Source organism: Megalopta genalis, chromosome 8 (genome assembly GCF_051020955.1).
Source record: "Megalopta genalis isolate 19385.01 chromosome 8, iyMegGena1_principal, whole genome shotgun sequence".
Taxonomy (NCBI): domain Eukaryota; kingdom Metazoa; phylum Arthropoda; class Insecta; order Hymenoptera; family Halictidae; genus Megalopta; species Megalopta genalis.
The window spans coordinates 9172653-9195131 of record NC_135020.1 but is presented as its reverse complement, the minus strand read 5'-3'; the positions used below and the strand labels follow the sequence as shown (position 1 = coordinate 9195131).

Genomic DNA, 22479 nt, shown 5'->3' with positions numbered 1-22479 from the left:
GTGATATATTATAAAATACTATATTATTATTATTATTGTATATTATATATTATTATATATAATAAAATATTATATTATTATTATATATTATGTATAATAATATTAATATAATAATAATAATACATATAAAAATATTATATTATTATTATTATATGTTATACATTATTATATATAATAAAATATTATATTATTAATATTATATATAATACATAATAATAATAACATAATACTTTATAATATAACATTTACGGATTTCATAAAAATGGGAGTGAGAGACATCTATAACGGAAATCGGCAATTACTTAGTTGTCAACCCAATATTTTACAAGTTGAACTTTCAACAATATCATGTTTATAACGTTTTGTTTACTATCTATTGCAAAACGTTTTATCTACTTTCGCAATGATAACATTTGAACCCTAAGACTCCGCAAGTAGTAGTATGCGAACTAATGGAAGTGAATGCGGGACTCTTGTTGGACTCTCGGACTCTCGCGGACTCTCTTCCGGAAAGATCTAGAACCGCGAACGTGACGACCGGTGCAGCTGCAGCTTTATACTTATAATACTATTGAAATTTACTTTAATTTTCAGATCTTAGTCGTTTTGTTTAATTTACACAATGTCTGCAGGAAATTTTGGTGAGTTATAATTAATCATTTTGTAAAGATATAGGATATAAAGATTTAAATTTGTAACGATAGCCTCTTAGAACTCGTGGCAAATTTCTCAATATTTTCTAGATATACATTCATTTAATATCGTATATATATATATTGTATACATAAATTATATCCAACATTATTTGCTAAATATATTACTGTTATTATAAGTATATTAACGAACATACTTTTAAAACGAAGGTTAGTAATGTTATTATTAGTAATTAATAATTAGTAATGTTTTTCTATATGCGTATAATTAATTTATCTTACTCACACCATTACGTTTGCAGTACTGTTAAGTGTATCATAATGTAACATAAGCAACGTAACATAAGCAACTCTTCTATCGAAATAATCTTTTGCTTCGGCGACACTCTTCTCGGCAAAATATCCTGTTCCAATGTCCTCTAATACATTATTTGTATCCGCTAATTTCCCAGTAACATACATTGGTCCAGTCAATGGTACAAGAATTTCATTGCCTGCAAAGAATTATTTAAACAAATTAGATTAAGTAAACTTCACGTGCCTTAACCTTAATCAATGGTTATACCGGAATTAGAAGAACTATTATACTATAAGATAAATATACTAGAGCTAACAAAAGTCTTACCGTTCATGGCAGGATTAATTTTACCAAGGCACGATCCGGACTCCTGAAATTTACTTTGAGCAACTTTTAGCGTTTGCAAGGAGCCTTGAAAGACTTCGAGCTCTTGATCCAGACGCTGTTTCAAAATTATGAGATGATTTTGACATCGAAATTTCCGACATTTTCTAATACTTTTTGTAAACGCAAAATTATCTTATACTAAATAATCTTTGAATACACACTTCGACACTACACCTGTGCAACCAAAAACGGTCAACACTGGGCCCACTGACAACCACAGAGTATTTCACAAGGGAAGGGATGCAACACGCAGCTGCGGTGTTTTTATTAGAAATTTTCTACGCGCATACGTGCAAAAGTGCATGTATGTATATGTACACACCATTTTAGAAGTGAATATAGAGCCTGTAGGGTTAATTACATACGCAAGTTGAATATAATAAACAGACAAAAATTAAGAATATAGAAATTTCGATTGTAGCTTTATTTCCAAACGATTAAAGATTAAAAATCTCTTTCATCCACAATTAATAACGCATATTGTAAATATATGTATGTATATATGCTGCATGCTTTAAATAAAGAATGAAGACTGTATTGGTTGATTGTATGGGACTATGAAAATGTACTCAAATTTATATCTAATGTAGAAACCTAGAAATTGTTGTTTAGTTCATTATCAACCATTAGTGGATAATATAGTATACTTAGTACATAGTATAGTAGATATAGTATATACAGTGGATAATATAGTATACATAGTATATAGTATAGTATAGTATATATATAGTATATACATATAGTGAATAAAAGATAGTAAGTAATGAAACTTGTTACTCGATAACACAGCAAAAATAGCATTTGTTGAGTAACATGTTTTTCACATTTGTTTGTATCAGTGATGGAAGAGTCCCAGATTAGTGTGGGCTAATGTAACTCTGCGATCTTTACAAGCTTTTATTACTTCTTCATCGTTTATAGAACCAGAAGGACTTGCAATATATCTTACACCGCTCTGCAATTAACAAATATTAGATTGCGTTGTCTAGAACAAACAAATAATGCAACAAACAATTACATACCAATGCTGCTCGTACCATACTGTCTTTAAATGGGAAGATGCCATCGGTACTTAAAGCAACTTCTTTTATCTTTCTGTTCCAGTCGGATCTATCACTTTCGGAAAGCTTGTCTGGTGATTTAAAATACAGACCTATCCAATCAAGATAATCAATGTCTTTCCCAATAGATCCAGCTAGATAATTATCAATAGCGTTTGCAATATCTGCTCTTTTTATACCCTTGTGAAACCTCATGTCAATAACTTTAGGATGCTGACGTAACAACCTAAAAAACGGGCAATTATTAAATACGTAATTAAACATTCAGATAATAGAAGTAACTAAGTATGTTTTAGAAAAATATACCAATTATCGGCTTTATCACCAGCAAGCCTTATACATTGAAATCCTGATTGTTGTCCTGCACCAATTCCAATTACCTGTCCATCTTTAGCATAACATACTGAATTACTTTGTGTATATTTCACAGCAATAGTAGCCACGATTAAATCCCTTATAACATCATCAGGTGTATCTGCGACTTCGTTAGTTATTATATTAGCAAACGTATCTTTATTAATAACAATATCATTGCGCTTTTGTTCCATAGTTAAACCAAATATAACTCTCTGCTCCATTGAAGATGGCACATAAGTAGGATCAATCTGAAGAATGCAATAAGCACCATTTTTTTTCTTTTTTAACAGTCTTAATGCTCTGGGTGAATAACCTGGCGCAATAATTCCATCAGACACATCTCTAAAAGTTTATTTATATGAATATAAATAGTGTAAATTCTTTTGTTTAAAAAATAATATCATATTTTGTATTACCTAAAAATAAGTCTAGCTGTAATTTCATCACAAGGATCTGATAATGCTATAAAATCTCCAATACTAGACATCCTATCTGCACCTCTTGCACGAGCATAAGCAGTTGCTAAAGGTGTGAAATCATCTATTAAATCATCCACTTGACATACTTTTGCATCTAGCATATCTAATGGTACGGCAACTGCTGCACCAGCAGGGCTAACATGTTTAAAAGATGTTGCAGCTGGTAAATTCAGAGCTGTTCTTAATTCCTTTACCAACTGATAACCATTTAATCCATCGCAGAGATTAATAAAACTTGGAGAACCATTTATTACAGTTAGTGGCAATTTGTCCAAAGTAGTATAAATTTGTGCTGGTTTCTGGTGCGGATTCATTCCATATCGTAATGTTAGTTGAGTAACACCACTACTATATTGTTTACGGAAATAATCTGAGATAGCATTGTTATATTCTGCAGTGTGAGTAAATGCTTTGAGAGCTAATATTTCCCTAAAAATGGTAAAAATAATATTAAAATTGTCGGAGGATAGAAAAGCATTTACTCTATTATTACGATTTCTACATACCTAGTTTTCAAAGAAGTATCTTTATCAGCTGATGTTTCTATTTCTATTCTTACTTTGTCATAATCATTAGGGTCACATACAACAGTCACTCTATTATGATTCTTGGCTGCAGCTCTTAATAATGTTACTCCATCAATATCAATATTTTCTACTGCGTTTTCGATTGTAACATCAGGTTTTGAGACAGTATTTACAAAAGGATACAGATTACATACTACAAGTTTAATAAGCTCATAATTTTGGTTCTGAAGATCTTTTTGATCAGACTCTGTGAGCCTGGCTAATATGCCTACAATTCGATACATGTAATATAATAGTCGCAGTATGAATGAAATGTTTTATTAACTTGATAATAAAATTCAATTGTTGATATAAATTATAATTATAATTTACCTGCATGTATAGCAGGATGAAGAGTTTGTCCTCTGCCATTGAGCATCTCAGGAGCTCCAGTAATAGCAGAAACATCTTTTACAGGAATACTAGCATCTCTTAAAAATTTTGCAGTACAACCTGATGCAACTAAGGTTAAATCCAATTCATGCAGCCTTTTTGCAAACGGTAAAAGGTTTGTTTTATCTGATACACTTAACAGTACTGCAAACGTAATGGTGTAAGTAAGATAAGTTAATGATACGTATATACAAAAACGTTACTAATTATTAATTACTAATAATAACATTACTAACTTTCGTTTTAAAAGCATGTTCGTTAATATGCTTATAATAATAGTAATATATTTAAGAAATAATGTTGGATATAATTTATGTATACAATATATATATACAATATTAAATGAATGTATATCTAGAAAATATTGAGAAATTGGCCACGAGTTCCAAGAGGCTATCGTTACAGATTTAATTCTTTATTTACTGTAACATTACAAAATGATTAATTATAACTCACCTAAATTTCCTGCAGACATTGTGTAAATTTAACAAAACGACTAAGAACTGAAAATTAAAGTAAATTTCAGTAGTACTATATGTATAAAGCTGCAGCTGCACCGGTCCTCACGTTCTCGGTTCTAGATCTTTACGAAAGAGAGTCCGCGAGAGCCCGTGAGTTCAATATAAGTCCCGCCTACACTCCCCTTAGTTCGCATACTACTACAAGTAACTATCAGGATGCGCTTTTCACAGTCGCTATGAGTTTCAAAATAACTTATTGTAACTTGCGGGGTCTTAGGTTTCAAATATTATCATTGCGAAAGCAGATAAAACATTTTGTAATAGATTTTGAACAAAACGTTATAAACATCATATTGTGGAAAGTTAAACTTATAAAATATTGGATTGGCAAGCAATTGCCGATTTCCGTTACAGATGTCTCTCACTCCCATTTTTATGATATCCGTAAATGTTATATTATAAAATATTGTATTATTATTATTGTATATTATATATTAGTATATATAATAAAATATTATATTATATATATCTACATTATATATAATAATATTAATATAATAATAATAATATATATAAAAATATTATATTATTATTATTATATATTATATATTATTATGTATAATAAAATATTATATTATTATTATTATATATAATGTATAACAATAATAATATAATATTTTATAATATATCACCTACGGATATCATAAAAATGGGAGTGAGAGGCATCTATAACGGAAATCGGCAATTACTTAGTTGTCTACCCAATATTTTATAAGTTTAACATTCCACAATATGATGTTTATAACGTTTTGTTTGAAATCTATTGCAAAACATTTTATATACTTTCGCAATGATAACATTTGAACCCTAAGACCCCCGCAAGTTACAATACGTTATTTTGAATATCATAGCGGCTGTGAAAAGCGCATCCTGATAGTTACGTGGAGTAGTATGCGAACTAAGGGGAGGTTTCTTATTGGACTCTCGGACTCTCGCGGACTCACTTTCGTAAAGATCTTGAACCGAGAACGTGACGACCGGTGCAGCTGCAGCTTTATACTTATAATACTACTAAAATTTACTTTAATTTTCAGATCTTAGTCGTTTTGTTTAATTTACACAATGTCTGCAGGAAATTTAGGTGAGTTATAATTAATCATTTTGTAATGTTATGGGAAATAAAGATTTAAATTTGTAACGATAGCCTCTTGGAACTCGTGGCCAATTTCTCAATATTTTCTAGGTATACATTCATTATATATATATTGTATACATAAATTATATCCAACATTATTTCTTAAATATATCACTATTATTATATAAGTATATTAACGGACATACTTTTAAAATGAAAGTTAGTAATGTTATTATTAGTAATTAATAATTAGTAATGTTTTTGTATATACGTATAATTAACTTATCTTTCTCACACCATTACGTTTGCAGTACTGTTAAGTGTATCAGATAAAACAAATCTTTTACCTTTTGCAAAAAAGCTGCATGAATTGGATTTAATCTTAGTTGCATCAGGTGGTACTGCAAAATTTTTAAGAGATGCTAGTATTCCTGTAAAAGATGTTTCTGCTATTACTGGAGCACCTGAGATGCTCCATGGTAGAGGACAAACTCTTCATCCTGCTATACGTGCAGGTAAATTATAATTATAATTTATATCAACAATTGAATTTTATTATCAAGTTAATAAAACATTTCATTCATCCTGCAACTATTATATTACATGTATTGAATTGTAGGCATATTAGCCAGGCTCACAGAGTCTGATCAAAATGATCTTCAGTACCAAAATTATGAGCTTATTAAACTTGTAGTATGTAATCTGTATCCTTTTGTAAATAATGTCTCAAAACCTGATGTTACAATCGAAAATGCAGTAGAAAATATTGATATTGATGGAGTAACTTTATTGACTGCTGCAGCCAAGAATCATAATAGAGTGACTGTTGTATGTGACCCTAATGATTATGACAAAGTAAGAGTAGAAATGGAAACATCAGCTGATAAAGATACTTCTTTGAAAACTAGGTATGTAGAAATCTTAATAATAGAGTAAATGCTTTTCTATCCTCCGATATAATTTTGAAATTATATTTACCATTTTTAGGGAAATATTAGCTCTCAAAGCATTTACTCACACAGCAGAATATGACAATGCTATCTCAGATTATTTCCGTAAACAATATAGTAGTGGTGTTTCTCAACTAACATTACGATATGGAATGAATCCGCACCAGAAACCAGCACAAATTTATACTACTTTGGACAAATTGCCACTAACTGTAATAAATGGTTCTCCAAGTTTTATTAATCTCTGCGATGGATTAAATGGTTATCAGTTGGTAAAGGAATTAAGAACAGCTCTGAATTTACCAGCTGCAACATCTTTTAAACATGTTAGCCCTGTTGGTGCAGCAGTTGCCGTACCATTAGATATGCTAGTCGCAAAAGTATGTCAAGTGGATGATTTAATAGATCATTTAACACCTTTAGCAACTGCTTATGCTCGTGCAAGAGGTGCAGATAGGATGTCTAGTGTTGGAGATTTTATAGCATTATCAGATCCTTGTGATGAAATTACAGCTAGACTTATATCTAGGTAATACAAAATATGATATTATTTTTTAAACAAAAGAATTTACACTATTTATATTCATATAAATAAACTTTTAGAGATGTGTCTGATGGAATTATTGCGCCAGGTTATTCACAGAGTGCATTAAGAATCTTAAAAAAGAAAAAAAATGGTGCTTATTGCATTCTTCAGATTGATCCTACTTATGTGCCATCTTCAATGGAGCAGAAAGTTCTGTTTGGTTTAACTATGGAACAAAAGCGCAATGATATTGTTATTAATAAAGATACGTTTGATAATATAGTAACTAAAAAAGTCCCAGATATACCTGATGATGCTATAAGGGATTTAATCGTGGCTACTATTGCTGTGAAATATACACAAAGTAATTCAGTATGTTATGCTAAAAATGGACAGGTAATTGGAATTGGTGCAGGACAACAATCAAGAATTCAATGTACAAGGCTTGCTGGTGATAAAGCCGATAAATGGTATTTTTTTTTAAAACATACTTAGTTACTTCTATTATCTGAATGTTTAATTACGTATTTAATAATTGCCCGTTTTTAGGTGGTTACGTCAGCATCCTAAAGTTATTAACATGAAGTTTCACACGGGTATAGAAAGAGCAGATGTTGCAAACGCTATTGATAATTATCTAAATGGATCTATTGGGAAAGACATGAATTATATTGAGTGGAGAAATCTGTTTGTTAGAAGTCCAGACCTGCTTTCTGAAAGTGATAGATTAGAATGGATCGAGATGGCACATGACATTGCTTTAAGTAGCGATGGCTTCTTCCCATTTAAAGACAGTGTGGAACGAGCAGCATTGGTATGTAATTGTTTGTTGCATTATTTGTTTGTTCTAGACAACGCAATCTAATATTTGTTAATTGCAGAGCGGTGTAAGATATATTGCAAGTCCTTCTGGTTTTACAGACGATGATGAAGTATTAGACACTTGTGAATTCCGCAGAATTGCATTAGTCCACACTAATCTGAGACTCTTCCATCATTGATTCAAGTAAATGTGAAAAACATGTTACTCAACAAATGCTATGTTTGTTGTGTTATTGAGTAACAAGTTTCATTACATACTATCTTTTATTCACTATATGTATATACTGTATATATACTATACTATATATACTATATCTATACTATACTATATACTATGTATAATAAATTATCCATTAATGGTTGATAATCAACTAAACAACAATTTCTAGGTTTCTACATTAGATATAAAGTTTTATATTCTTTATAGCAATGTAATATCAAGAATAAAAGAATTACAAATTTGAGTACATTTTCATAGTCCCATACAATCAACCAATACAGTCTTCATTCTTTATTTAAAGCATGCAGCATATATACATACATATATTTACAATATGCGTTATTAATTGTGGATGAAAGAGATTTTTAATCTTTAATCGTTTGGAAATAAAGCTACAATCGAAATTTCTTTATTCTTAATTTTTGTCTGTTTATTATATTCAACTTGCGTATGTAATTAACGCTACAGGCTCTATATTCACTTCTAAAATGGTGTGTACATATACATACATGCACTTTTGCACGTATGCGCGTAGAAAATTTCTAATAAAAACACCGCAGCTGCGTGTTGCATCCCTTCCCTTGTGAAATACTCTGTGGTTGTCAGTGGGCCCAGTGTTGACCGTTTTTGGTTGCACAGGTGTAGTGTCGAAGTGTGTATTCAAAGATTATTTAGTATAAGATAATTTTGCGTTTACAAAAAGTATTAGAAAATGTCGGAAATTTCGATGTCAAAATCATCTCATAATTTTGAAACAGCGTCTGGATCAAGAGCTCGAAGTCTTTCAAGGCTCCTTGCAAACGCTAAAAGTTGCTCAAAGTAAATTTCAGGAGTCCGGGTCGTGCCTTGATAAAATTAATCCTGCCATGAACGGTAAGACTTTTGTTAGCTCTAGTATATTTATCTTATAGTATAATAGTTCTTCTAATTCCGGTATAACCATTGATTAAGGTTAAGGCACGTGAAGTTTACTTAATCTAATTTGTTTAAGTAATTCTTTGCAGGCAATGAAATTCTTGTACCATTGACTGGACCAATGTATGTTACTGGGAAATTAGCGGATACAAATAATGTATTAGAGGACATTGGAACAGGATATTTTGCCGAGAAGAGTGTCGCCGAAGCAAAAGATTATTTCGATAGAAGAGTTGCTTATGTTACGTTGCTTATGTTACATTATGATACACTTAACAGTACTGCAAACGTAATGGTGTGAGTAAGATAAATTAATTATACGCATATAGAAAAACATTACTAATTATTAATTACTAATAATAACATTACTAACCTTCGTTTTATCGAAATAATCTTTTGCTTCGGCGACACTCTTCTCGGCAAAATATCCTGTTCCAATGTCAACTAATACATTATTTGTATCCGCTAATTTCCCAGTAACATACATTGATCCAGTCAATGGTACAAGAATTTCATTGCCTGCAAAGAATTATTTAAACAAATTAGATTAAGTAAGCTTCACGTGCCTTAACCTTAATCAATGGTTATACCGGAATTAGAAGAACTATTATACTATAAGATAAATATATTAGAGCTAACAAAAGTCTTACCGTTCATGGCAGGATTAATTTTATCAAGGCACGATCCAGACTCCTGAAATTTACTTTGAGCAACTTTTAACGTTTGCAAGGAGCCTTGAAAGACTTCGAGCTCTTGATCCAGACGCTGTTTCAAAATTGTAAGTTGTTGAAGATTCAAAGTAGTAAGATCAATTTGTTGTAAATGTGGTGATTCTGACATCGAAATTTCCGACATTTTCTAATACCTTTTGTGAACGCAAAATTATTTTATACTAAATAATCTTTGAATACACACTTCGACACTACACCTGTACAACCAAAAACGGTTAACACTGAGCCCACTGACAACCACAGAGTATTTCGCAAGGGAAGAGATGCAACACGCAGCTGCGGTGTTTTTTATGAGAACAAATTTTCTACGCGCATACGTGCATGTATGTATATGTACCCACCATTTTAGAAGTGAATATAGAGCCTGTAGCGTTAATAACATACGCAAGTTCAATATAATAAACAGACAAAAATTAAGAATAAAGAAATTTCGATTCTAGCTTCTTTTTCAAATGATTAAAGATATAAACTCTCTTTCATCCACAATTAATAACGCATATTGTAAATATATGTATGTATGTATGCTGCATGCTTTAAATAAAGAATGAAGACTGTATTGGTTGATTGTATGGGACTATGAAAATGAACTCAAATTTGTAATTCTTTTATTCTTGATATTACATTGTTATAAAGAATATAAAACTTTATATCTAATGTAGAAACCTAGAAATTGTTGTTTAGTTGATTATCAACCATTATAATATATAGTGGATAATATAGTATACATAGTATATAGTATAGTATAGTATATATATAGTATACATAGTGAATAAAAGATAGTATGTAATGAAACTTGTTACTCAAGAACACAGCAAACATAGCATTTGTTGAGTAACATGTTTTTCACATTTCTTTGTATCAGTGATGGAAGAGTCTCAGATTAGTGTGGGCTAATGCAATTCTGTGGTATTCACAAGTTTCTATTACTTCTTCATCGTTTGTAGAACCAGAAGGACTTGCAATATATTTTACACCGCTCTGCAATTAACAAATATTAGGTTGCGTTGTCTAGAACAAACAAATAATGCAACAAACAATTACATACCAATGCTGCTCGCTCCACATTGTCTTTAAATGGGAAGAAGCCATCGCTACTTAAAGCAATGTTATTTGCCTTCTTGATCCATTCTAATCTATCACTTTCGGAAAGCCGGTCTGGTGTTTTAATATACAGACTTGACCAATCAGCATAATCCATGTCTTTCCCAATAGATCCATTTACATAATTATCAATAGCATTTGAAATATCTGCTCTTTTTACACCCTTGTGAAACTTCATGTTAATAACATTAGGATGCTGACGTAACCACCTAAAAAACGGGCAATTATTAAATACGTAATTAAACACTCAGATAATAGAAGTAACTAAGTATGTTTTTAAAAAATATACCAATTATCGGCTTTATCACCAGCAAGCCTTGTACAATGAATTCTTGATTGTTGTCCAGCACCAATTCCTATTACCTGTCCATTTTTAGCATAACATACTGAATTACTTTGTGTATATTTCACAGCAATAGTAGCCACGATTAAATCCCTTATAGCATCATCAGGTATATCTGGGACTTTTTTAGTTACTATATTAGCAAACGTATCTTTATTAATAACAATATCATTGCGCTTTTGTTCCATAGTTAAACCAAATAGAACTTTCTGCTCCATTGAAGATGGCACATAAGTAGGATCAATCTGAAGAATGCAATAAGCACCATTTTTTTTCTTTTTTAAGATTTTTAATGCACTCTGTGAATAACCTGGCGCAATAATTCCATCAGACACCTCCCTAAAAGTTTATTTATATGAATATAAATAGAGTGCAAATTCTTTTGTTTAAGAAATAATATATTTTATATTACCTAGATATAATCCTAGCTGTAATTTCATCACAAGGATCTGATAATGCTATAAAATCTCCAAAACTAGACATCCTATCTGCACCTCTTGCACGAGCATAAGCAGTTGCTAAAGGTGTTAAATGATCTAATAAATCACCCACTTGACATACTTTTGCTTCTAGCATATCTAATGGTACGGCAACTGCTGCACCAGCAGGGCTAACATGTTTAAAAGATGTTGCAGCTGGTAAATTCAGAGCTGTTCTTAATTCCTTTACCAACTGATAACCATTTAATCCATCGCAGAGATTAATAAAACCTGGAGAACCATTTATTACAGTTAGTGGCAATTTGTCCAAAGTAGTATAAATTTGTGCTGGTTTCTGGTGCGGATTCATTCCATATCGTAATGTTAGTTGAGAAACATCACTACTATATTGTTTACGGAAATAATCTGAGATAGCATTGTCATATTCTGCTGTGTGAGTAAATGCTTTGAGAGCTAATATTTCCCTAAAAATGGTAAATATAATTTCAAAATTATATCGGAGGATAGAAAAGCATTTACTCTATTATTAAGATTTCTACATACCTAGTTTTCAAAGAAGTATCTTTATCAGCTGATGTTTCCATTTCTACTCTTACTTTGTCATAATCATTAGGGTCACATACAACAGTCACTCTATTATGATTCTTGGCTGCAGCTCTTAATAAAGTTACTCCGCCAATATCAATATTTTCTACAGCATTTTCGATTGTAACATCAGGTTTTGAGACAGTATTTACAAAAGGATACAGATTACATACTACAAGTTTAATAAGCTCATAATTTTGGTTCTGAAGATCTTTTTGATCAGACTCTGTGAGCCTGGCTAATATGCCTACAATTCGATACATGTAATATAATAGTCGCAGTATGAATGAAATGTTTTATTAACTTGATAATAAAATTCAATTGTTGATATAAATTATAATTATAATTTACCTGCATGTATAGCAGGATGAAGAGTTTTTACTCTGCCATCGAGCATCTCAGGTGCTCCAGTAATAGCAGAAACATCTTTTACAGGAATACTAGCATCTCTTAAAAATTTTGCAGTACCACCTGATGCAACTAAGATTAAATCCAATTCATGCAGCTTTTTTGCAAAAGGTAAAAGATTTGTTTTATCTGATACACTTAACAGTACTGCAAACGTAATGGTGTGAGAAAGATAAGTTAATTATACGTATATACAAAAACATTACTAATTATTAATTACTAATAATAACATTACTAACTTTCATTTTAAAAGTATGTCCGTTAATATACTTATATAATAATAGTGATATATTTAAGAAATAATGTTGGATATAATTTATGTATACAATATATATATAATGAATGTATACCTAGAAAATATTGAGAAATTGGCCACGAGTTCCAAGAGGCTATCGTTACAAATTTAAATCTTTATTTCCCATAACATTACAAAATGATTAATTATAACTCACCTAAATTTCCTGCAGACATTGTGTAAATTAAACAAAACGACTAAGATCTGAAAATTAAAGTAAATTTTAGTAGTATTATAAGTATAAAGCTGCAGCTGCACCGGTCGTCACGTTCTCGGTTCAAGATCTTTACGAAAGTGAGTCCGCGAGAGTCCGAGAGTCCAATAAGAAACCTCCCCTTAGTTCGCATACTACTCCACGTAACTATCAGGATGCGCTTTTCACAGCCGCTATGATATTCATAATAACGTATTGTAACTTGCGGGGGTCTTAGGGTTCAAATGTTATCATTGCGAAAGTAGATAAAACATTTTGCAATAGATTGTAAACAAAACGTTATAAATATCATATTCTGGAATGTTAAACTTATAAAATGTTGGGTTGGCAACAAAATCATTGCCGATTTCCGTTATAGATGTCTCTCACTCCCATTTTTATGATATCCGTAGGTGATATATTATAAAATACTATATTATTATTATTATTGTATATTATATATTATTATATATAATAAAATATTATATTATTATTATATATTATGTATAATAATATTAATATAATAATAATAATACATATAAAAATATTATATTATTATTATTATATGTTATACATTATTATATATAATAAAATATTATATTATTAATATTATATATAATACATAATAATAATAACATAATACTTTATAATATAACATTTACGGATTTCATAAAAATGGGAGTGAGAGACATCTATAACGGAAATCGGCAATTACTTAGTTGTCAACCCAATATTTTACAAGTTGAACTTTCAACAATATCATGTTTATAACGTTTTGTTTACTATCTATTGCAAAACGTTTTATCTACTTTCGCAATGATAACATTTGAACCCTAAGACTCCGCAAGTAGTAGTATGCGAACTAATGGAAGTGAATGCGGGACTCTTGTTGGACTCTCGGACTCTCGCGGACTCTCTTCCGGAAAGATCTAGAACCGCGAACGTGACGACCGGTGCAGCTGCAGCTTTATACTTATAATACTATTGAAATTTACTTTAATTTTCAGATCTTAGTCGTTTTGTTTAATTTACACAATGTCTGCAGGAAATTTTGGTGAGTTATAATTAATCATTTTGTAAAGATATAGGATATAAAGATTTAAATTTGTAACGATAGCCTCTTAGAACTCGTGGCAAATTTCTCAATATTTTCTAGATATACATTCATTTAATATCGTATATATATATATTGTATACATAAATTATATCCAACATTATTTGCTAAATATATTACTGTTATTATAAGTATATTAACGAACATACTTTTAAAACGAAGGTTAGTAATGTTATTATTAGTAATTAATAATTAGTAATGTTTTTCTATATGCGTATAATTAATTTATCTTACTCACACCATTACGTTTGCAGTACTGTTAAGTGTATCATAATGTAACATAAGCAACGTAACATAAGCAACTCTTCTATCGAAATAATCTTTTGCTTCGGCGACACTCTTCTCGGCAAAATATCCTGTTCCAATGTCCTCTAATACATTATTTGTATCCGCTAATTTCCCAGTAACATACATTGGTCCAGTCAATGGTACAAGAATTTCATTGCCTGCAAAGAATTATTTAAACAAATTAGATTAAGTAAACTTCACGTGCCTTAACCTTAATCAATGGTTATACCGGAATTAGAAGAACTATTATACTATAAGATAAATATACTAGAGCTAACAAAAGTCTTACCGTTCATGGCAGGATTAATTTTACCAAGGCACGATCCGGACTCCTGAAATTTACTTTGAGCAACTTTTAGCGTTTGCAAGGAGCCTTGAAAGACTTCGAGCTCTTGATCCAGACGCTGTTTCAAAATTATGAGATGATTTTGACATCGAAATTTCCGACATTTTCTAATACTTTTTGTAAACGCAAAATTATCTTATACTAAATAATCTTTGAATACACACTTCGACACTACACCTGTGCAACCAAAAACGGTCAACACTGGGCCCACTGACAACCACAGAGTATTTCACAAGGGAAGGGATGCAACACGCAGCTGCGGTGTTTTTATTAGAAATTTTCTACGCGCATACGTGCAAAAGTGCATGTATGTATATGTACACACCATTTTAGAAGTGAATATAGAGCCTGTAGCGTTAATTACATACGCAAGTTGAATATAATAAACAGACAAAAATTGAGAATAAAGAAATTTCGATTGTAGCTTTATTTCCAAACGATTAAAGATTAAAAATCTCTTTCATCCACAATTAATAACGCATATTGTAAATATATGTATGTATATATGCTGCATGCTTTAAATAAAGAATGAAGACTGTATTGGTTGATTGTATGGGACTATGAAAATGTACTCAAATTTGTAATTCTTTTATTCTTGATATTACATTGCTATAAAGAATATAAAACTTTATATCTAATGTAGAAACCTAGAAATTGTTGTTTAGTTGATTATCAACCATTAATGGATAATTTATTATACATAGTATATAGTATAGTATAGATATAGTATATATAGTATATACATATAGTGAATAAAAGATAGTAAGTAATGAAACTTGTTACTCGATAACACAGCAAAAATAGCATTTGTTGAGTAACATGTTTTTCACATTTGTTTGTATCAGTGATGGAAGAGTCCCAGATTAGTGTGGGCTAATGTAACTCTGCGATCTTTACAAGCTTTTATTACTTCTTCATCGTTTATAGAACCAGAAGGACTTGCAATATATCTTACACCGCTCTGCAATTAACAAATATTAGATTGCGTTGTCTAGAACAAACAAATAATGCAACAAACAATTACATACCAATGCTGCTCGTACCATACTGTCTTTAAATGGGAAGATGCCATCGGTACTTAAAGCAACGTCTTTTATCATTCTGTTCCAGTCGGATCTATCACTTTCGGAAAGCTTGTCTGGTGATTTAAAATACAGACCTATCCAATCAAGATAATCAATGTCTTTCCCAATAGATCCAGCTAGATAATTATCAATAGCGTTTGCAATATCTGCTCTTTTTATACCCTTGTGAAACCTCATGTCAATAACTTTAGGATGCTGACGTAACAACCTAAAAAACGGGCAATTATTAAATACGTAATTAAACATTCAGATAATAGAAGTAACTAAGTATGTTTTAGAAAAATATACCAATTATCGGCTTTATCACCAGCAAGCCTTATACATTGAAATCCTGATTGTTGTCCTGCACCAATTCCAATTACCTGTCCATCTTTAGCATAACATACTGAATTACTTTGTGTATATTTCACAGCAATAGTAGCCACGATTAAATCCCTTATAACATCATCAGGTGTATCTGCGACTTCGTTAGTTATTATATTAGCAAACGTATCTTTATTAATAACAATATCATTGCGCTTTTGTTCCATAGTTAAACCAAATATAACTCTCTGCTCCATTGAAGATGGCACATAAGTAGGATCAATCTGAAGAATGCAATAAGCACCATTTTTTTTCTTTTTTAACAGTCTTAATGCTCTGGGTGAATAACCTGGCGCAATAATTCCATCAGACACATCTCTAAAAGTTTATTTATATGAATATAAATAGTGTAAATTCTTTTGTTTAAAAAATAATATCATATTTTGTATTACCTAAAAATAAGTCTAGCTGTAATTTCATCACAAGGATCTGATAATGCTATAAAATCTCCAATACTAGACATCCTATCTGCACCTCTTGCACGAGCATAAGCAGTTGCTAAAGGTGTGAAATCATCTATTAAATCATCCACTTGACATACTTTTGCATCTAGCATATCTAATGGTACGGCAACTGCTGCACCAGCAGGGCTAACATGTTTAAAAGATGTTGCAGCTGGTAAATTCAGAGCTGTTCTTAATTCCTTTACCAACTGATAACCATTTAATCCATCGCAGAGATTAATAAAACTTGGAGAACCATTTATTACAGTTAGTGGCAATTTGTCCAAAGTAGTATAAATTTGTGCTGGTTTCTGGTGCGGATTCATTCCATATCGTAATGTTAGTTGAGTAACACCACTACTATATTGTTTACGGAAATAATCTGAGATAGCATTGTTATATTCTGCAGTGTGAGTAAATGCTTTGAGAGCTAATATTTCCCTAAAAATGGTAAAAATAATATTAAAATTGTCGGAGGATAGAAAAGCATTTACTCTATTATTACGATTTCTACATACCTAGTTTTCAAAGAAGTATCTTTATCAGCTGATGTTTCTATTTCTATTCTTACTTTGTCATAATCATTAGGGTCACATACAACAGTCACTCTATTATGATTCTTGGCTGCAGCTCTTAATAATGTTACTCCATCAATATCAATATTTTCTACTGCGTTTTCGATTGTAACATCAGGTTTTGAGACAGTATTTACAAAAGGATACAGATTACATACTACAAGTTTAATAAGCTCATAATTTTGGTTCTGAAGATCTTTTTGATCAGACTCTGTGAGCCTGGCTAATATGCCTACAATTCGATACATGTAATATAATAGTCGCAGTATGAATGAAATGTTTTATTAACTTGATAATAAAATTCAATTGTTGATATAAATTATAATTATAATTTACCTGCATGTATAGCAGGATGAAGAGTTTGTCCTCTGCCATTGAGCATCTCAGGAGCTCCAGTAATAGCAGAAACATCTTTTACAGGAATATTAGCATCTCTTAAAAATTTTGCAGTACAACCTGATGCAACTAAGGTTAAATCCAATTCATGCAGCCTTTTTGCAAACGGTAAAAGGTTTGTTTTATCTGATACACTTAACAGTACTGCAAACGTAATGGTGTAAGTAAGATAAGTTAATGATACGTATATACAAAAACGTTACTAATTATTAATTACTAATAATAACATTACTAACTTTCGTTTTAAAAGCATGTTCGTTAATATGCTTATAATAATAGTAATATATTTAAGAAATAATGTTGGATATAATTTATGTATACAATATATATATACAATATTAAATGAATGTATATCTAGAAAATATTGAGAAATTGGCCACGAGTTCCAAGAGGCTATCGTTACAGATTTAATTCTTTATTTACTGTAACATTACAAAATGATTAATTATAACTCACCTAAATTTCCTGCAGACATTGTGTAAATTTAACAAAACGACTAAGAACTGAAAATTAAAGTAAATTTCAGTAGTACTATATGTATAAAGCTGCAGCTGCACCGGTCCTCACGTTCTCGGTTCTAGATCTTTACGAAAGAGAGTCCGCGAGAGCCCGTGAGTTCAATATAAGTCCCGCCTACACTCCCCTTAGTTCGCATACTACTACAAGTAACTATCAGGATGCGCTTTTCACAGTCTCTATGAGTTTCAAAATAACTTATTGTAACTTGCGGGGTCTTAGGTTTCAAATATTATCATTGCGAAAGCAGATAAAACATTTTGTAATAGATTTTGAACAAAACGTTATAAACATCATATTGTGGAAAGTTAAACTTATAAAATATTGGATTGGCAAGCAATTGCCGATTTCCGTTACAGATGTCTCTCACTCCCATTTTTATGATATCCGTAAATGTTATATTATAAAATATTGTATTATTATTATTGTATATTATATATTATTATATATAATAAAATATTATATTATATATATCTACATTATATATAATAATATTAATATAATAATAATAATATATATAAAAATATTATTATTATTATTATATATTATATATTATTATGTATAATAAAATATTATATTATTATTATTATATATAATGTATAACAATAATAATATAATATTTTATAATATATCACCTACGGATATCATAAAAATGGGAGTGAGAGGCATCTATAACGGAAATCGGCAATTACTTAGTTGTCTACCCAATATTTTATAAGTTTAACATTCCACAATATGATGTTTATAACGTTTTGTTCAAAATCTATTACAAAATGTTTTATATACTTTCGCAATGATAACATTTGAACCCTAAGACCCCCGCAAGTTACAATACGTTATTTTGAATATCATAGCGGCTGTGAAAAGCGCATCCTGATAGTTACGTGGAGTAGTATGCGAACTAAGGGGAGGTTTCTTATTGGACTCTCGGACTCTCGCGGACTCACTTTCGTAAAGATCTTGAACCGAGAATGTGACGACCGGTGCAGCTGCAGCTTTATACTTATAATACTACTAAAATTTACTTTAATTTTCAGATCTTAGTCGTTTTGTTTAATTTACACAATGTCTGCAGGAAATTTAGGTGAGTTATAATTAATCATTTTGTAATGTTATGGGAAATAAAGATTTAAATTTGTAACGATAGCCTCTTGGAACTCGTGGCCAATTTCTCAATATTTTCTAGGTATACATTCATTATATATATATTGTATACATAAATTATATCCAACATTATTTCTTAAATATATCACTATTATTATATAAGTATATTAACGGACATACTTTTAAAATGATAGTTAGTAATGTTATTATTAGTAATTAATAATTAGTAATGTTTTTGTATATACGTATAATTAACTTATCTTTCTCACACCATTACGTTTGCAGTACTGTTAAGTGTATCAGATAAAACAAATCTTTTACCTTTTGCAAAAAAGCTGCATGAATTGGATTTAATCTTAGTTGCATCAGGTGGTACTGCAAAATTTTTAAGAGATGCTAGTATTCCTGTAAAAGATGTTTCTGCTATTACTGGAGCACCTGAGATGCTCCATGGTAGAGGACAAACTCTTCATCCTGCTATACGTGCAGGTAAATTATAATTATAATTTATATCAACAATTGAATTTTATTATCAAGTTAATAAAACATTTCATTCATCCTGCAACTATTATATTACATGTATTGAATTGTAGGCATATTAGCCAGGCTCACAGAGTCTGATCAAAATGATCTTCAGTACCAAAATTATGAGCTTATTAAACTTGTAGTATGTAATCTGTATCCTTTTGTAAATAATGTCTCAAAACCTGATGTTACAATCGAAAATGCAGTAGAAAATATTGATATTGATGGAGTAACTTTATTGACTGCTGCAGCCAAGAATCATAATAGAGTGACTGTTGTATGTGACCCTAATGATTATGACAAAGTAAGAGTAGAAATGGAAACATCAGCTGATAAAGATACTTCTTTGAAAACTAGGTATGTAGAAATCTTAATAATAGAGTAAATGCTTTTCTATCCTCCGATATAATTTTGAAATTATATTTACCATTTTTAGGGAAATATTAGCTCTCAAAGCATTTACTCACACAGCAGAATATGACAATGCTATCTCAGATTATTTCCGTAAACAATATAGTAGTGGTGTTTCTCAACTAACATTACGATATGGAATGAATCCGCACCAGAAACCAGCACAAATTTATACTACTTTGGACAAATTGCCACTAACTGTAATAAATGGTTCTCCAAGTTTTATTAATCTCTGCGATGGATTAAATGGTTATCAGTTGGTAAAGGAATTAAGAACAGCTCTGAATTTACCAGCTGCAACATCTTTTAAACATGTTAGCCCTGTTGGTGCAGCAGTTGCCGTACCATTAGATATGCTAGTCGCAAAAGTATGTCAAGTGGATGATTTAATAGATCATTTAACACCTTTAGCAACTGCTTATGCTCGTGCAAGAGGTGCAGATAGGATGTCTAGTGTTGGAGATTTTATAGCATTATCAGATCCTTGTGATGAAATTACAGCTAGACTTATATCTAGAGACTTATATCTAGGTAATACAAAATATGATATTATTTTTTGAACAAAAGAATTTACACTATTTATATTCATATAAATAAACTTTTAGAGATGTGTCTGATGGAATTATTGCGCCAGGTTATTCACAGAGTGCATTAAGAATCTTAAAAAAGAAAAAAAATGGTGCTTATTGCATTCTTCAGATTGATCCTACTTATGTGCCATCTTCAATGGAGCAGAAAGTTCTGTTTGGTTTAACTATGGAACAAAAGCGCAATGATATTGTTATTAATAAAGATACGTTTGATAATATAGTAACTAAAAAAGTCCCAGATATACCTGATGATGCTATAAGGGATTTAATCGTGGCTACTATTGCTGTGAAATATACACAAAGTAATTCAGTATGTTATGCTAAAAATGGACAGGTAATTGGAATTGGTGCAGGACAACAATCAAGAATTCAATGTACAAGGCTTGCTGGTGATAAAGCCGATAAATGGTATTTTTTTTTAAAACATACTTAGTTACTTCTATTATCTGAATGTTTAATTACGTATTTAATAATTGCCCGTTTTTAGGTGGTTACGTCAGCATCCTAAAGTTATTAACATGAAGTTTCACACGGGTATAGAAAGAGCAGATGTTGCAAACGCTATTGATAATTATCTAAATGGATCTATTGGGAAAGACATGAATTATATTGAGTGGAGAAATCTGTTTGTTAGAAGTCCAGACCTGCTTTCTGAAAGTGATAGATTAGAATGGATCGAGATGGCAAATGACATTGCTTTAAGTAGCGATGGCTTCTTCCCATTTAAAGACAGTGTGGAACGAGCAGCATTGGTATGTAATTGTTTGTTGCATTATTTGTTTGTTCTAGACAACGCAATCTAATATTTGTTAATTGCAGAGCGGTGTAAGATATATTGCAAGTCCTTCTGGTTTTACAGACGATGATGAAGTATTAGACACTTGTGAATTCCGCAGAATTGCATTAGTCCACACTAATCTGAGACTCTTCCATCACTGATTCAAGTAAATGTGAAAAACATGTTACTCAACAAATGCTATGTTTGTTGTGTTATTGAGTAACAAGTTTCATTACATACTATCTTTTATTCACTATATGTATATACTATATATATACTATACTATATACTATGTATAATAAATTATCCATTAATGGTTGATAATCAACTAAACAACAATTTCTAGGTTTCTACATTAGATATAAAGTTTTATATTCTTTATAGCAATGTAATATCAAGAATAAAAGAATTACAAATTTGAGTACATTTTCATAGTCCCATACAATCAACCAATACAGTCTTCATTCTTTATTTAAAGCATGCAGCATATATAAATACATATATTTACAATATGCGTTATTAATTGTGGATGAAAGAGATTTTTAATCTTTAATCGTTTGGAAATAAAGCTACAATCGAAATTTCTTTATTCTTAATTTTTGTCTGTTTATTATATTCAACTTGCG

The 22479-nt window shown here is 30.6% G+C and overlaps 8 protein-coding genes across 9 annotated transcripts; 3 read left to right on the top strand and 5 right to left on the bottom strand.

Annotated features, from left to right (window-relative positions):
- Window positions 1-900: 900 nt before the first annotated feature.
- Window positions 901-10389, bottom strand: LOC143259941 (prefoldin subunit 5-like). 2 transcript variants are annotated; one of them, XM_076524247.1, is made up of 3 exons: window positions 9874-10389; window positions 9597-9742; window positions 901-1147 (listed from the first exon to the last, which is right to left on the bottom strand). In XM_076524247.1, the coding sequence occupies exons 1-3, from the start codon at window positions 10076-10078 to the stop codon at window positions 1124-1126; spliced, it is 375 nt and encodes a 124-aa protein (XP_076380362.1). In that variant the 5' UTR covers window positions 10079-10389; the 3' UTR covers window positions 901-1123. The 2 variants fall into 2 exon arrangements, with proteins under 2 accessions (XP_076380362.1, XP_076380363.1); XM_076524248.1 differs by lacking the exon at window positions 901-1147 and adding an exon at window positions 8713-9169.
- LOC117227784 (bifunctional purine biosynthesis protein ATIC) lies at window positions 1733-4791 on the bottom strand. The gene is made up of 7 exons (XM_033483300.2): window positions 4651-4791; window positions 4135-4338; window positions 3742-4030; window positions 3173-3664; window positions 2706-3098; window positions 2361-2625; window positions 1733-2293 (listed from the first exon to the last, which is right to left on the bottom strand). Exons 1-7 carry the CDS (start codon window positions 4667-4669, stop codon window positions 2174-2176), a joined length of 1782 nt encoding a protein of 593 aa, XP_033339191.2. The 5' UTR covers window positions 4670-4791; the 3' UTR covers window positions 1733-2173.
- On the top strand, window positions 4664-8552 carry LOC117227783 (bifunctional purine biosynthesis protein ATIC). The gene is made up of 8 exons (XM_076524242.1): window positions 4664-4805; window positions 5750-5796; window positions 6102-6305; window positions 6410-6698; window positions 6778-7269; window positions 7344-7736; window positions 7816-8080; window positions 8148-8552. The coding sequence occupies exons 2-8, from the start codon at window positions 5778-5780 to the stop codon at window positions 8265-8267; spliced, it is 1782 nt and encodes a 593-aa protein (XP_076380357.1). The 5' UTR covers window positions 4664-4805; window positions 5750-5777; the 3' UTR covers window positions 8268-8552.
- On the top strand, window positions 9052-16461 carry LOC143259942 (prefoldin subunit 5-like). The gene is made up of 2 exons (XM_076524249.1): window positions 9052-9181; window positions 9313-16461. Exons 1-2 carry the CDS (start codon window positions 9175-9177, stop codon window positions 9522-9524), a joined length of 219 nt encoding a protein of 72 aa, XP_076380364.1. The 5' UTR covers window positions 9052-9174; the 3' UTR covers window positions 9525-16461.
- Window positions 10543-13443, bottom strand: LOC143259940 (bifunctional purine biosynthesis protein ATIC-like). Its single transcript, XM_076524241.1, has 7 exons — window positions 13284-13443; window positions 12775-12978; window positions 12382-12670; window positions 11811-12302; window positions 11345-11737; window positions 11000-11264; window positions 10543-10932 (listed from the first exon to the last, which is right to left on the bottom strand). The coding sequence occupies exons 1-7, from the start codon at window positions 13300-13302 to the stop codon at window positions 10813-10815; spliced, it is 1782 nt and encodes a 593-aa protein (XP_076380356.1). The 5' UTR covers window positions 13303-13443; the 3' UTR covers window positions 10543-10812.
- Window positions 14468-15142, bottom strand: LOC117227761 (prefoldin subunit 5-like). Its single transcript, XM_033483263.2, has 2 exons — window positions 15011-15142; window positions 14468-14879 (listed from the first exon to the last, which is right to left on the bottom strand). Exons 1-2 carry the CDS (start codon window positions 15015-15017, stop codon window positions 14668-14670), a joined length of 219 nt encoding a protein of 72 aa, XP_033339154.2. The 5' UTR covers window positions 15018-15142; the 3' UTR covers window positions 14468-14667.
- LOC117228166 (bifunctional purine biosynthesis protein ATIC-like) lies at window positions 15476-18526 on the bottom strand. The gene is made up of 7 exons (XM_076524245.1): window positions 18386-18526; window positions 17870-18073; window positions 17477-17765; window positions 16908-17399; window positions 16441-16833; window positions 16096-16360; window positions 15476-16028 (listed from the first exon to the last, which is right to left on the bottom strand). The coding sequence occupies exons 1-7, from the start codon at window positions 18402-18404 to the stop codon at window positions 15909-15911; spliced, it is 1782 nt and encodes a 593-aa protein (XP_076380360.1). The 5' UTR covers window positions 18405-18526; the 3' UTR covers window positions 15476-15908.
- LOC117227782 (bifunctional purine biosynthesis protein ATIC) lies at window positions 18399-22274 on the top strand. The gene is made up of 8 exons (XM_076524244.1): window positions 18399-18540; window positions 19483-19529; window positions 19835-20038; window positions 20143-20431; window positions 20511-21005; window positions 21094-21483; window positions 21563-21827; window positions 21895-22274. The coding sequence occupies exons 2-8, from the start codon at window positions 19511-19513 to the stop codon at window positions 22012-22014; spliced, it is 1782 nt and encodes a 593-aa protein (XP_076380359.1). The 5' UTR covers window positions 18399-18540; window positions 19483-19510; the 3' UTR covers window positions 22015-22274.
- The last annotated feature ends 205 nt before the right edge of the window (window positions 22275-22479 follow it).